Source organism: Dermacentor silvarum, chromosome 5 (assembly GCF_013339745.2).
Source record: "Dermacentor silvarum isolate Dsil-2018 chromosome 5, BIME_Dsil_1.4, whole genome shotgun sequence".
Classification (NCBI taxonomy): domain Eukaryota; kingdom Metazoa; phylum Arthropoda; class Arachnida; order Ixodida; family Ixodidae; genus Dermacentor; species Dermacentor silvarum.
This window is the reverse complement of record NC_051158.1, coordinates 75,530,150-75,546,561: the sequence shown is the minus strand read 5'-3', so window position 1 is coordinate 75,546,561 and position 16,412 is coordinate 75,530,150. Positions and strand designations below refer to the sequence as shown.

Below are 16,412 nucleotides of genomic sequence, written 5' to 3'. Positions count from 1 at the left end.
AAGAACCTCCATTTTCGATGCCGCATTCATAGGAGGGTCCTTTTGTGGAACAAAATATTCTCCAGCAATGTCTTGCGTATGTGCTTCTTTATTTTCTCCTTTCAAGGCAAGGCAACTTTCCTGAAATCTGTCCTTGGATTGAGCATGCTCATGTGGCGAGGATACTTCATTAGAAGCATGGTTACTACTTTCATTAACCTACCATGATACTTATTGGACGGTACTCCTGGCAACAGGACTGGCAGATATCAGTTCGTCATTAACTCTACGCCTCTTCTGACGGTCTGAAAGGTCAGCGTAACTTTTCTTCTTTATTGTGGACTTCATTATGAGCATAAAGAGCAAGCGGCTGCCCCTTCAGTGCTCACTCACCACAATGCAAACACCCGCGCCTGGGTTGATTGCACTCTCTTCTAACAGGGCGAAGCAAAAACAAAAACCAACGTCCGTCTTTCCCGCCAAAAAGCAGAACAAAGAAAACAGCAAAAAAAATTAATAATTGTAGGCTGCTAGAACAAGCGATTTTAAACGTCTTCTAAAATCCGCCTTATAGGAAGATTTTTCCATCCCAATTGAATCCTTCTCGATGTTGACTTCTTCAATCTAGATTTTTGACGGTCAAAGCGAAATATCCATGAATAAGAAGGATTATATCTCTTTTGTGCTAGCTGGGTTCCCAGCTAGCACAAAAGAGATATAATCATTCTTATTCATGGATATTTCGCTTTGACCGTCAAAAATCTAGATTGAAGAAGTCAACATCGAGAAGGATTCAATTGGGATGGAAAAATCTTGCTATAAGGCGGATTTTAGAAGACGTTTAAAATCGCTTGTTCTAGCTAGCAGCCTACAATTATTGATTTTTTTTTCTTTGGTCTGCTTTTTGGCGGGAAAAACGGACGTTGATTTTTGTTTTTGCTTCGCCCTCTTAGAATAGAGTGCAATCAACCCAGGCGCGGGTGTTTGCCTTGTGGTGAGTGAGCACTGAAGGGGTAGCCGCTTGCTTTTTATGCTCATAATGAAGTCCACAATAAAGAAGAAAAGTTACGCTGACCTTTCAGACCGTCAGAAGAGGCGTAGAGTTAATGACGAACTGATATCTGCCAGTCCTGTTGCCACGAGTACCGTCCAATAAGTATCATGGTAGGTTAATAAAAGTAGTAACCATGCTTCTAGTGAAGTATCCTCGCCACATGAGGATGCTCAATCCAAGGACAGTTTTCACGAAAGTGACCTTGCCTTGAAAGGAGAAAATGTAGAAGCACATAAGCAAGACATTTCTAGAGAATATTTTGTTCCACAAAACGACCCTCCTATGAGCGCGGGCATCGAAAATGGAGGTTCGTAGGACTATGCATCATCATCTGCAGAAAATCAGACAAGTCTTTGTCCACGTAAATGTGTGAAATTTCAAGGATGGCTTGCATCATGGGTTACAAGTCACCGAATTCCGCTTGTCGCAGTTTCTGAACTTCTCCGGAAACTAAGCACCACTTTCGACGTTGATTTTGTCATCGACGCGAGGACATTGTTGAACAGTCCTCGATACACTTCAACGCGATCTGTCCCTCCTGGCGAATATTGCCATTTTTCTTTGAAGGAAAATTTAGAACGCATGATTGCTGTGTTCCCGAGTGGCTGTCGAGGGTAGCTCCCTTGACAACGCTCAGAGAATTTTAAATGACAATGTCAGCCAAGTTGGACTGACGGTTCAAACTGTAAAATGTTTTGATATTGTTTGTCGCAGTTTTCGTTTTGTCTGTTTGGTTAACCTGTTATACTTTGACCTAAAGGAAGAAAAAGACACCGTAGTCTAGTTGCTAGAGAACCGGCTGCTGTGTCCCACGGCAGAGGTTCGATTCCATTATAGGTTGCACATCACTTTTTTGTATTATAACGCGAGTTAAGAACCTACCTACCTACCGCAAAGTGCCAAGAATGAGGCATTAAAAAGTTCGACTTTTGTTATTTCAAATTATCTTTGTAAGGTGGTGCTAGCATTATGGTAGCAGCCGCATTTTGTATTTTCTTAGTTAAATTAGCAAGCATTTCAGTGCTTCAGGTACCGAGTACGAAGCCACACTGAGTATTTTTCTGCACTGGAGCAGCGTGTGTCGCAAGAGGATGCAGCGCCGCGACGTATCATAGCGGCTACCTGACAAATCGAGGAGTGGCGCGACGGCTCATCGGCGTCATCGCTTGCGCCGACGCAGTCTGAGCAGCCGAGCGGACTGTGCTCTCCGCGCAGCTTCCCTCCAGATTGCGTAACTTTTGAACCCGCCGTTACATTCACCGTTATTTTTGTCAGGACCAGCCGTTAAGTTCCTGACGCGTATTCATTCATGAACTGCGGAGCGCCAGACTGCCTTCCACATCTTCTTTGCTCACGTAAGTAGTCACTGCCACTTTGACACCTGTCGTGTTTAATTATTTACGGTTTTCAGGCGGGAGTTTTAGGCGGTAATGAAGTTTTGCAGTGAAAGCGCCTTGATTTTAACTGGAATCTCTAATATTGTTTAAGAGGCATGTTTACGTCTGCATACGTTTCTTTTATTGTGTGCGTATTCAGGTTTGCCAAAGCTGTCTAAAATTACCTCTGTGACGTTTCGTTGACCATTCATGGTTAGGATGACGATGACATTCCCGTTTGGCGCAGAATGATGAGACGTGCTACGATCTTCGCGTAGCCACAGCATTCTTCCGTCAACGCTCTTGTGCGAGATCACTCGTGTATTTTTCCGAACGTGAAAGATGCCCGCGAACACACGCAAAACTGCCGAACGACTGGCCGCTCGAGGCAGTTTGCGTGATATTGGCAGGCATTTTTCACACTTGGAAAAACACTTTATGTAGCTCATATTGAGAAACAGAAAGCGGTAGGTATCAGGGGTTTCTCATGTTGCTTTACAATCTTCTCATTGACACTTTTCATCTAACTATAGTAATTGAGAAGTTAATTAATTAATTAACTAATTATCTAACTAGGCGGAACGCAAAAAATAATCTGAGTATCTCCAACATTACCTTGGTTCTGTCCTGGTACGTGGCACTTGCATATTTTTAAAGTTTGGCTAAAGTTAAATGAAGCACCCTGTATGTAGTGCACTGTTGCCTTGTTTTTTGTAACATAATCCGACAGTGTAGCTATTTACAGCATCTTTTTTTAGGATACCTAACATTTTTTGGCTTCAGTCATGCAACAAATAAATTTTGAGGTCGCACTGGTGTTTTCTTTTTGCAAGTCTGTGCAGTAACAAAATTCTGTTAAAAAAGAAAAATTCCAATATACAGTTGTAATAGGCACTGCTGTTACATTATAAACATAGATACTCCGAGTTTATCAACATAACAATAAAGAGTTTTTTTGTAACTTACTATGCAGGCACATACCTACGTGCAAGAGAGAAGGCGCGTGAGGGTGAAGACACCGATCATGTACCCTCTACAGGTGCCGAAAGGGGCAGACGAAAACGCCGCCGCCCAAAGGGCCACCACGAAACTCCTGAACTCCAAGAACCCAGGTAACTGTTATTTCATATTAAAGTCGTACGAATTAAATTTTCAGCGTGACACATATACAGTCGTATCTTGATAATTCGAACTCGAAGGAGCCCGATAGTTTGTTCGAATTAAAGGAAGGACTTATTTCTGAAGTATTCGTGCACCACAGCACGACGTACGAATAGAGTAGTTATATATCACGGCGCGCGAGCAGATGGCGAGTAGGGGGGCCACGAGATGCCCGCGTCGGCCAACGCTCGCAGAAAACGATGCTGTAGGGAGCGGGCGGCGCCAGCACGGCGGCGCCGGGCGCGCGCGGACACGTCAAAGGTGAGGGAGGAGGGTGTCAGGGAAGCGGATTCGGCTTCAGCAGAGGTGACCCCGTCGCTTCGGTGGCTCCCCTCACTCTCCCTCTCAACCCCCTCGTAGCTCCCCCACCTTCGACTGTCTCCGCGCGCGCCCGCCACCGGCCCGGCGCCAGCTTAACCCTCTATCTTTCTTTTCCTGCCGTTGAAGCGAGCGTTGGCCGGTTGTGAGCAGTTTCGTTGGCCGGACTGGGCCTCCGTCGTTGTTTCCCTCTGCGTCGCAGCCGCAGCGTTGAGACATCGACTCGAACACGCGTGTTACGGCGCGACGACGTAACAGCGACCTTGCAATTTGAGAGAGATAAATTTACGCCGCGGTTCTTTTTCTTTTATTGCGATAGAAATTATATGGGCACTCCAAGCGCATTTTTGCCGCCGTCGTCTTCGCCGTGATATTCCGTATAAAGTGCAACGGCGATGAAATCGTGGCCGCGCGCCATGTGTGGGTTTTAGTGTGTGGGCTCATTTCGGTGTAGGCAATAAATTGCATATGCAAGCACTCTAGAGCATAATTGATTTATAAACTGCACGAGCTTAACCTTTAACCCATTGCGTAACTAGAAATGTCACCAAGGTCAAAGTTAGTGAAACTGGGTGGAAAATTGCGGCTTATGTTCCCACCTTGTGTGTGGATGACTCACTGTTTTTGTAAAAAAAGTCTTTCCAAGTGCTTGGCAATGTTATTGTGTGGAGGTTTTCAAACAGGCAAGTCATAGGCGTGCAACATTTTAATGATTTAATTACAAGCAACTGAAGTTCTTACTGTATATGCTTGAAGCAGCCGTGCTGCAAATAGTCGCTGTTACTCAAGGTTGCACTCGTCTGCTGTCTTTTATTTTAAAGAATCGCAATATATTTGCTCAATTTGAAGTATGCGATGTGTTTGATAGACTGGTGTTTAGGTATATGCTCAAGCCTGCACCATTTCTGAATTGGTTATGTGATCTGTGGCAAATAAAATTGGGGTAGTGTAACAATGCTGTCACACCGAAGCTGTGCCTTTGCAGAGCCGCACTTACCTCTTTTCTCGTACAACATTATCAGGAATGCATTATCTATTCCTTTCTTTGAATGCTAATTGGCACCTACTTCGCACATGTTTAGGAGGCTGCTGTCATCTACCAGTCTTAACTAGTCAAGACAACAGCCTCCTGAAAGCTAGCAAAATAGCCGACACTTACGGTTGGCGATTGTACATGCAACACCTTCAGTTAGGTGTAAAGTATGTCTTCAAGGCAACAGAAGGGAATTTCACTTGTGATTGGTTAATGTTAGAACCATGTTAATAAAGGTAGAATGCTCGAAAACTGTGTGCTTGGACCAATATATTGTAGTGCTGCCCATTGCCAAGATATATTGCAGTGCTTATTGCCAATGCATTGAAAAACTATACGTTCACTAAGAAAAGTGTGCTTCAATTAACATACGTTTTACACATGCCTAATGTTCTTGCAGTAAGAAGACCTGGTGAATTAAGGAGCTACAGCCCAGCAGCCTGTTCGAAACCAGGTTTATCAAGGTCGATACCTGTGATGGACGTTACTCGGAGGCCCTCATATTTAATGTTGATTGCTAGCTTGTCTAGTCGTGTTTACTTTTTGCAATAAAAATATGTTATTGCTGTATGTGTTTCGTGTATTGCACAAGCGCAAACCTGCATGCCGCCGGCCGGTGAAACGCCGCAGGGGCATGGGGAGAGGGAAGGAAAGGGAGACGAGGGGGGCGCTAGAGGGGAGGGTGAAAGAAAACGGATGTCAAAATCCTGATTGTAGCAGGATTCAATCTGTATTTTTTAAATGCTTCTAATGGTCTTACAAAATCCCATTTCAAGACAGGATTTTTCGAAACTACTTTAAGCAGGATTCTAGAACTTCTTGCAATAGTCATATCCGCCGGACATTAGCAACGATATACGACCGTTTATCACCTTCTAAACGGTCTGCACGGATTTTTAGTGCGTCTTTCAGACGTTCATTTAGTCTTGGCGAATCGGTATGGAAGCAGTTTTCTATCGCTTTTGTGCTAGCTGGGTTGTGCACCGCAGAGCACCTAGCTACGGAAAAGAAAGAAAGAGAGCGCGCGTCGGGAACTAGAGAAAGAGAGCGCGCGTCGGGAACGAACGCCCTTGTGCACCGCAGAGCACCTAGCTACGGAAAAGAAAGAAAGAGAGCGCGCGTCGGGAACGAGAGAAAGAGAACGCGCGTCGGGAATGAACGCCCTTGTGCACCGCAGAGCACCTAGCTACGGAAAAGAAAGAAAGAGAGCGCGCGTCGGGAACGAGAGAAAGAGAACGCGCGTCGGGAACGAACGCCCTTGTGCACCGCAGAGCACCTAGCTACGGAAAAGAAAGAAAGAGAGCGCGCGTCGGGAACGAGAGAAAGAGAACGCGCGTCGGGAACGAACGCCCTTGTGCACCGCAGAGCACCTAGCTACGGACAAGAAAGAAAGAGAGCGCGCGTCGGGAACGAGAGAAAGAGAACGCGCGTCGGGAACGAACGCCCTTGTGCACCGCAGAGCACCTAGCTACGGACAAGAAAGAAAGAGAGCGCGCGTCGGGAACGAACAAGTACACCGCAGCGCACCTAGCTACGGAAAAGAAAGAAAGAGAGCGCGCGTCGGGAACGAACGCCCTTATGCACCGCAGAGCACCTAGCTACGGAAAAGAAAGAAAGAGAGCGCGCGTCGGGAACGAGAGAAAGAGAACGCGCGTCGGGAACGAACGCCCTTGTGCACCGCAGAGCACCTAGCTACGGACAAGAAAGAAAGAGAGCGCGCGTCGGGAACGAGAGAAAGAGAACGCGCGTCGGGAACGAACGCCCTTGTGCACCGCAGAGCACCTAGCTACGGACAAGAAAGAAAGAGAGCGCGCGTCGGGAACGAACAAGTACACCGCAGCGCACCTAGCTACGGAAAAGAAAGAAAGAGAGCGCGCGTCGGGAACGAGAGAAAGAGAACGCGCGTCGGGAACGAACGCCCTTGTGCACCGCAGAGCACCTAGCTACGGACAAGAAAGAAAGAGAGCGCGCGTCGGGAACGAACAAGTACACCGCAGCGCACCTAGCTACGGAAAAGAAAGAAAGAGAGCGCGCGTCGGGAACGAACGCCCTTATGCACCGCAGAGCACCTAGCTACGGAAAAGAAAGAAAGAGAGCGCGCGTCGGGAACGAACGCCCTTGTGCACCGCAGAGCACCTAGCTACGGACAAGAAAGAAAGAGAGCGCGCGTCGGGAACGAGAGAAAGAGAACGCGCGTCGGGAACGAACGCCCTTGTGCACCGCAGAGCACCTAGCTACGGACAAGAAAGAAAGAGAGCGCGCGTCGGGAACGAACAAGTACACCGCAGCGCACCTAGCTACGGAAAAGAAAGAAAGAGAGCGCGCGTCGGGAACGAACGCCCTTATGCACCGCAGAGCACCTAGCTACGGAAAAGAAAGAAAGAGAGCGCGCGTCGGGAACGAGAGAAAGAGAACGCCCGTCGGGAACGAACGCCCTTATGCACCGCAGAGCACCTAGCTACGGACAAGAAAGAAAGAGAGCGCGCGTCGGGAACGAGAGAAAGAGAACGCGCGTCGGGAACGAACGCCCTTGTGCACCGCAGAGCACCTAGCTACGGACAAGAAAGAAAGAGAGCGCGCGTCGGGAACGAACAAGTACACCGCAGCGCACCTAGCTACGGAAAAGAAAGAAAGAGAGCGCGCGTCGGGAACGAGAGAAAGAGAACGCGCGTCGGGAACGAACGCCCTTGTGCACCGCAGAGCACCTAGCTACGGACAAGAAAGAAAGAGAGCGCGCGTCGGGAACGAACAAGTACACCGCAGCGCACCTAGCTACGGAAAAGAAAGAAAGAGAGCGCGCGTCGGGAACGAACAAGTACACCGCAGCGCACCTAGCTACGGAAAAGAAAGAAAGAGAGCGCGCGTCGGGAACGAGAGAAAGAGAACGCGCGTCGGGAACGAACGCCCTTATGCACCGCAGAGCACCTAGCTACGGAAAAGAAAGAAAGAGAGCGCGCGTCGGGAACTAGAGAAAGAGAGCGCGCGTCGGGAACGAACGCCCTTGTGCACCGCAGAGCACCTAGCTACGGAAAAGAAAGAAAGAGAGCGCGCGTCGGGTACGAGAGAAAGAAAACGCGCGTCGGGAACGAACGCCCTTGTGCACCGCAGAGCACCTAGCTACGGACAAGAAAGAAAGAGAGCGCGCGTCGGGAACGAACAAGTACACCGCAGCGCACCTAGCTACGGAAAAGAAAGAAAGAGAGCGCGCGTCGGGAACGAGAGAAAGAGAACGCGCGTCGGGAACGAACGTCCTTGTGCACCGCAGAGCACCTAGCTACGGACAAGAAAGAAAGAGAGCGCGCGTCGGGAACGAGAGAAAGAGAACGCGCGTCGGGAACGAACGCCCTTGTGCACCGCAGAGCACCTAGCTACGGACAAGAAAGAAAGAGAGCGCGCGTCGGGAACGAACAAGTACACCGCAGCGCACCTAGCTACGGAAAAGAAAGAAAGAGAGCGCGCGTCGGGAACTAGAGAAAGAGAGCGCGCGTCGGGAACGAACGCCCTTGTGCACCGCAGCGCACCTAGCTACGGACAAGAAAGAAAGAGAGCGCGCGTCGGGAACGAGAGAAAGAGAACGCGCGTCGGGAACGAACGCCCTTGTGCACCGCAGCGCCCCTAGCTACGGAAAAGAAAGAAAGAGAGCGCGCGTCGGGAACGAGAGAAAGAGAACGCGCGTCGGGAACGAACGCCCTTGTGCACCGCAGCGCACCTAGCTACGGACTAGAGAGAAAAACGCCGGAAGCGTTCTCCGGAAGCCGGAAGCTGGCTTCCGGAACTGGAAGCGGAACCGGAAGTGGAACCGGAAGCGGAAGTCGGCTTCCGGTTATACTATACATATACATATATATGTATATATGCGTATACATACATATACGGACACACAACGCCTTCTATTAAGCAATTCATAAACTAGAGGTGGCTACATACTACTACTAATACTACTACTACTACAGAGGAGGGAACGACCCACACCCTAATGAGCTTCGCCCCTAAAAGGCACGGATCGCGACAAAGGAGTGAGGCACCTTTACATGGAGAAATATAGAACATAGAACATAGCTACATGTTCTATCTCGGCACGGAAGTAATCCTTTAGTTTCGCTTGAGCAGCTATTTAACAGAGAGGCCACCATTGTTTTATGGCGCAGAGGCGCTTCTGGCTTCAAATGATTAAACTGAAATCTGTTCTTTTGTTTGGAGAATATAAAACACATTTTACGTAATTTTAATCATTAGTATAACTGTAAAAACGGTGTTTCTTACCTTACATAAGCAATTACCAAACACCAGTCTTAAACTATCTATAGTGCTACCTTTACCTGTGAGCTCAATAACATTGTTGATCTACTGTATCTCAGTTTTTTTTTTCGAGAAACGTTTTCATGTTTCATTTGGTGTGTATTTGTGCAGTATGAAGAAGACATAAAAAATAAAAAATCTAGACCAAGTCTATCGTTATTTTCAAGTTAAATAAGGGTTAAATACAAAGACCAAACCAAACAGCTTGAAAGAACTGACAAACTTTGAAGGGCAACGTATTGGAAGCTCCAGCAACAATTTTTCCGGTAGAAGAGCACATTAAATTACGTAAAAGAAACGCAGTGAAAACATGTTTTTTTTCTGTTGTTGAGGAAGCCGTGCACCTATTTGTTATTTGCCAGTTTCCGAACGCTTTCTTACGGAGACTAGAAGTTAAGCGATGTTTATTTTTCTTTCATAGTATAGCCAATTGGGCGAAGTGTACTAAACTTTGCTGCCATCCTCAGTTCCTTCTTTTTCACACCATAGATAGCGGTAGAGACTCTGTATCATTAGTTTTTAATTAAATTAGTTATGAACGAAATCTTCAATGATAAAGTTATTCTTTAAAATTTAAACCACGCTATTGGAGCCTGTAACGCAAAATAAGAATAAAGCAGTTTCAGGGGAGTTTTCCTAAAAAAAACAGAGCCCTTATGGCGGCAATAATTATCTTCGCATCCCACACAGTGAAGCAATTTCGCCTACACAACGTACTTTGTAACGTATATCGAAGAATTAAAATTTCTTTAGTGCCTTTGTGTGGCGATCTAATCTGTTGTGCGTTTTCTTGCTTGCCACAGACTTTTGTATCGTTCAAAGCTTTAGAAACATTTCGCCATCACAACAGGCTAAAAAGTAAAATTTTCTTTACTCACAGTTTCACCATTGCGCTGTTGAATTTCCTGAAATAAACCAAACGCACTCCCGTTAGCCCTGCTAGAGGATTAATGCTTTTTATTGAGCTTATCAGTGCGGGATACGTGGGCATGCACAATTTTAGAGACTCCGTGGTCTGCCAAGTAAGAAAAAATATTGTGTTTACAAGTGAAATCAGTATCATAGATAATTGATTTTATGAATTTCTACGTCTTGCATTGAAGTGGTCCCGCACTTCTTGTTTATATAAATCATTTTAACTTAGTAAGAAAACTAAAATGATTCGCAAGCATCCCGTTGATTTCTGGTTCACGTCCACGAAACTGGCACTTCCGTGAAAGTTCACGTTTTTAATTCAAGATTTGCAACATCACGGTAATTACTACATGAGGACACCGGAAAATGTAGGTGGAATTCTTAGTTGAAGAAATAAGTCAGTTAAAGGTTAAAGCCATGAACACATGCTGACACGAAGTAATCGACTGGTCATCGAACAGTGGCGCTTAAACCACCAATCTAAGCAGTACTGCAGGCCTCAGCGGGCTCTGACGCCGTAATGAACGCAGTGAACCTTACTATGAAGCTCCTAATGAATAATGAACCTTCTAGACTTGCACACTGTAATAGTCCATCAATAAGAAACAGAGGCGAAGGTTGAAATAGTATTGCTCGGCATCCACAACAGGGCATATGATAAGGATTGTTTCGTTTAGAGGGTAAAGTTAAAATTTATCGACTGTTTGGAGTACATTTTTAGGCCTTCAGTATTTTTATACAAATTTTTGAAGCTTGGAATTTAAAGTAAGAACTCAATCACGAGGGTCACAACTCTGTAGCTTGGCAATAAGGAACGATATTAGAGAGGCCATCAGCTGCAATAGAACAAAATTCAGGTACAGTCAACTCCCGTTATATTGACCTCGGTTAATTCGACTCCTCACGTGATTCGAATGCGCTAAACAGTCCTCGAAAGAAACAATACATTGCTTTGGAAGGAAAACTGTTTAGTTGAAACTCTAAAGCAAGCCGATTTGGTTCTTTTAGTTTCCACCGACCCGCACCGCCTCCTTAGCTGTTACGGTAAGCCGAAACACACATGAAATTCCTCTGATGAACTACGTGCTTCCATGGGTGCAACGTTGGTGTATATAAGCTTTACTTTCTCTCTTTTTGTAGCCTACGCTCCTTCCGCCCGTGAAGCTATCTGTTGCTGCTTGTTTCGTCACATGGAGCCAGTGTGAAACAAGCGGGCGCTCCTAGTCATGCTGGTTGAATCACGCTTCAACAGCAGTAAACGAAAAAGACATTATAGACTACATCAAGTAATAAAAAATCCGAATCGAATATTTTACTGCCATTTGGTAATGCGATTTTTCGGATAATTTGACCAAGTCTTGCACTCCCGCGAGGGTCGTGTTCACGAGAGTTCACATACCGCTCTGAAATATATCACTATTTTTTGTGAATAGAACTTTTTGACAAATTCCTGTAAGCATCCTAATTCGTCACGTAAGGTTTAATATTAAACAGGATGATCATTTCTATGTTTTCCGGAATTATACCTGTGGCAGGTAGCACTATTCTTGTCCTTGATCTGCATTATTCTAAAAGGCGGACATTACTAGCACGAGAAATCGAAATACATTTATGTAATCAAGAAAGATCACTCATTTACTTCTTAATTATATATTTTACAGCCCGTATTGCAACTTCCGAATTGTGGTCGACAACTTTGCAAGACGTATCCCCTTCAAATGATTTTTCAAGAGGGCACCAGTTTTGAGATATTTCCGAAATTGTGAGACGAAATACGTACATGCATAAAACAGCGTTTTCTTAAAAACTAAAGTGGAACTAGAGGGCATATTTACGGTGAGTTTAAGCGCACATATCTCCAAACTGGTGTTATTCTGTAAATTCATTGCAAGTGGATACGTCTTGCATATCATCGCCCATAGTGAGCAAATGGCAATATGGGCCATCAAATGACTAAGAAGTACTTAAGGGTTTTTGTTTATTAGTTGAATATTTGTTTAGATTTCTCTTGCAGGTAAGGTCCACCTATCTGAATATTTCCCCTCAAGGGACTACAATTATGCTATCTGCAATAGGCAACTTTTCCATAAAATCTAAAAATGATCATCCCACATATCACTTGCATATTTGTTCACTTTATGAACAACTACGGCTTTGAGAATGGCGATACCTGTTTTTTTTGCGCAGTATTACGGCTATATAAACATTGTGATTAAGTTTTTACCTTTACTAAATTTGAGGAATTCCTAACCCCTCTTATGTTTATAAACTTTACTTTCAAAGTTTCAAACTAGAGTATTCCGTTATTGAACCTTAGATCTCATTTCCAGTTCAGCGTGAGGCAGTCGATATACAGGCGAAAATTTTCTGCTTGATGGTTAAGCTTTTTATTACACTTCTGATCTCTCTACCACAAGTGCTATTCGCTTTAGTAGGTTGCCGCAGATGAAAGATAGCAAAATTTTAGTCCCATTCAAAGATATTAAATGATGCACAACGCATCATTTGTCAGCTTCTTGAATTAGCTTCAGTAATAACCACTTTGCCTAGTGCCAGTCATCTAAATTGCTACTCCCAGGGAAAGCCATTTGCCTGCTATTTTTATCCTACTGAGGTTATATTCTTTAGGGTGCCTGTGCAAAACCTTTTTTCCCAAAACCTGTTTAGTTATTGACCCTTTGAACGTTACATTGTCTTATATTTTACATTTTTGACGATCTCAACATTTCCAAAGAACGGGGACGAGATCTGTCATCTCCATTTATTCTCCACAAATGTTTCTTTGCAAGGTCACGCATGCTAGTAAAGGTCCCGCGATGGCGTTGAGCTCTTTTCTTTTTTTAACAATTGGTATTCTTTTTCAGTATTGTCACGGTACAGAAAAATTAGAAGTTGTTGGGAACTTCAAGTAGCAAAACACAACAGAACAATTGCTAATACCGAAAACCGAGGAAGCCTAAATTTGATTTTCAAGTGTCCTTCGTGGAGATTGTGTCATATTTCATTTTAAAGATTCTCAGCCTTAGCTGAGCAAAACAAGCTCGACACCCTCATACGAGGGGTCTACAAGCAAGCACTTGGCCTCCCGCATTACACCAGCACTGAACACTTCAACCAACTGGGAGTTCACAACACCCTTGCCGAACTTATTGAAGCCCAACGATGCTCTCAGCTTGAACGGCTCACCCTTACTGAAACGGGACGCTTTATTCTCTCCACGCTTGGCTTCATTTGCCATCAGCAACAGGGCCCCAAACAATCGATCCAGACTGACATCCGTAGCTGGATCCACACAGACCCTATTCCTAGAAAAAAAAATGTGGTTGATCCCTCTTATATAGGAATCGGTATAGAACACGAAAGTGAAACGTGTCTTGACAGAAGTAGTGTAATGTTTATTGCACATTGATATATAATGTCTATTGGTGTTTTGTGGCTAAAGCGCCCTTAGGCGTTGATGCACCCACGCTGACGCCTGGTGGCACGTCTCCTCCATCACGACTACCAACGTCGATGACCATGAGCAACCGTCGTGCATATGGAAGCTGCACTACGATGCACACGCTAGCACAACGCGAAAGACGAAGCACGTAACTGACACACTAATACAACGCGCAAGACAAAGCACGTAACTGAATCGTCACCGAGTCAAATCAGCGCGTACAGCGCGTCGTAATTGCAGCCTCCGCGATCAACTTCAGAAACATTTTCAGAGCTAATTGCGGAGGCCTCGCTCCGCTGTGCTGAGTACGGTGAACGCCACCACCTAGGTGGCGTTGGTAGTGCTTCTTGATGCCAGCGTCCCTTCGAATGCTGGCATCGAGGCGTCGTAGTGCAGAGACCACTGAAGCGTTCACTGTCGGTGCGCGTTAGTGTCATAATGCAGTACTTCTCTTTTCTGCTCGTAGGCGGCGGCACCGCCCCGAGCAAGAGCGCGGGTACACGGAGGAGTGTTAGATATATAAGGCGCGTCTGTGTAGCTCTCTGCAAATGCGTTTGTGGCGCAATGGGTTAAACGCTCGGCGATCTATCGTCGCGGACCGAGAGGTCGTGGGTTCGATTCCCAAATTTTGCATGTTTGTGGAACTTTTTCTTCTGGTTTCTTTCTTTGTATTATGTTCTATGACGTATTTCCGTGACGGAAATACGTCAGTGAAGTCTTGGTGGACCCCGGCATAAAACACTTTCGTGTTAAAATGCACCCTGAATATAACAGGGCCCGGCGCCAAGCTGGGGCAGGAGATATCATAAAAGCCATTGCTCACGTACCTGGCGTCCCATTTGTTGATGCAGCCCAATATTCCCATGGCACACGATCAGTGGCCGTCGCCACACGCGGTGGAGTCCTACACCACGCCTCCAGCATCACTACCCCCACTGTCGAGACGGCTGAATAAGTGGCCATCGCCCTGGCCACTCTAGATCCCACCTGTCACACCATCGTGCGTGACTCTCGCTCAGCGGTCACTAACTTCAGCAAAGGCCATCATCTGCCAGGCACCACACTCTAAGGACAGCATGATATCCCTGACATGGAGCCCGGCCCATGCGGGCCCTGTCCACCCACACCTCCCCAACCTCAACAATGTCGACCACTCCATTGCGCGAGGCCTATAGTCAACCGCGCCGGAGTCACTGGAGACGAGTTGGACACCAGGGACAATCTGACCACTTTTAATGATCTCGTTAAGGCCTTTTACCTCAGTCGCCGAACCTCCTCGCTACCTCACCCCAAGTTCAGCCGGGCGCAGGCTACCACCCTGCGTCTGCTACAAACACGTACCCTTCACACGCCCGCCTCCACCTTATATTCCTAAACGTTTACTCTACCCCCAACTGCCGGTGCGGTACGCACTCATCCGGCTACGCTTCCGCATATGCTGTGGGAGTGCCCAGCACATTACACACACATTAACACCACGACCCTCTCGTCGAGGTTGCGTGAGGCTGTGCGGAGCTCTGCCCTCGACGCCCGTGAGGTGGCGACGAGGCAAGCCCCCGGCGTCCCCTCATGGTAGGCTTAGGCCCGGCCATCATGAAGTGCTCGTTTTCTAATAAGTGCTTACTCCACCTCCTTAGCCAATGCTCACCCAAATTTACTGTACATTTTGCACGATACCGTGCGGACGACATTTCGGGGTGGAAAATCAGCAACGTGATCTGAGTCCATACAGAAGCAGTCATTTCCAAGCCATCGCTTTGTTGATGTTGCAACTCGCACAAGTCTTTTCCAGTTTTGAAGAACCTGCAATAAAAACAATGTTACAGTAACCATGATTAGTGAGGCATTTGCATGCAGAAATAAATTTTCCTTTTCCCCTTGAAATCTTGGCGCAAGCGATCAGTGGCTCGATTGAACATTCGCATTGTTTTTAGGGTCATGTATTTAGTGGCAAACGTGCCAATTAGGTAAATATGCATAAATGTATCGTCGTTTGGTATTATGCAACTCTTCTTGCATTCTCGATTGACCAATACACGCTTGTACGAGGTGCTGCAATAAACGGTAAATTATATTGAGAAACGTGGCGATTCATTGCATTGATTTGTGTTTATGTATGTTACCAGCGAGATCGTATACTTACCAAAGTTCCTCACCTGCCGCAGCAGCCGATTGTCTGTGGCGTTGCGCTGCTGAGATCGAGGTTGCGGATTGAAACCCGGCCACGGAAGCCACATAGCGATGGGGACAGAATGCAAGAACGCTCGTTCACTGTGCACTCGTTGCACGTTAAAAAATGTGAGCAGTTTGCAATAGTGGTTCAAGGCTGGGTCACAGTGGAGCTAGTTTCGGCTTTTGGTAAGTTTTGCGAGGTATGGCTCGGCTAGGTTCATACCAAGTGTTGCTAGGTTTTGCTCGGCATCGACGATTTCCGCTGAGCCGCGGACCGAGCTTCCTTGTAGGTGGCTTCTTCCTCGGGAGTCTTGCCTTTCTTCGGTCGCCCCATGGTAGCTGTGCACGCGTGTTCACTAGACAACAGAGGCGACACGTCTGTCGGCACGCCGGCTGCTCAGAGCTTTCTAGCATATCAGTGACGTCACGGCTAAGCGAACGCTTGCTGGGGATAGGGAAGGCGAAGCGCACGTATGGCACAGCGAGACTCCGCCATACACACGTGTGTGATACGAGGAGGTTGGGTGGCTCGGCGACGCACAGCTGGGCCGAGTTTTCTGTCGGCACGAAACGCACTTACGAAACGCTTAACAGCTGCGCCGTAAAAATCAGGCCGCAAAATTAATCTGGAATCGCCATACGGCGTGCCTCATAATGAGATCA

At 46.5% G+C, this 16,412-nt stretch overlaps 1 protein-coding gene across 2 annotated transcripts in view; it reads right to left on the bottom strand.

Moving 5' to 3' along the window:
* LOC119452459 (uncharacterized) overlaps positions 1 to 16,412 on the bottom strand; it is a 63,994-nt gene that overhangs the window by 8,636 nt on the left and 38,946 nt on the right. For both annotated transcript variants that reach the window (XM_049667140.1, XM_049667139.1), the window contains exons 5-6: positions 15,226 to 15,380; positions 10,099 to 10,125 (exon numbers count right to left, since the gene is read on the bottom strand). In XM_049667140.1, coding sequence (XP_049523097.1) covers positions 10,099 to 10,125; positions 15,226 to 15,380 — 182 coding nt within the window. The remainder of the gene's footprint in view (positions 1 to 10,098; positions 10,126 to 15,225; positions 15,381 to 16,412) is intronic.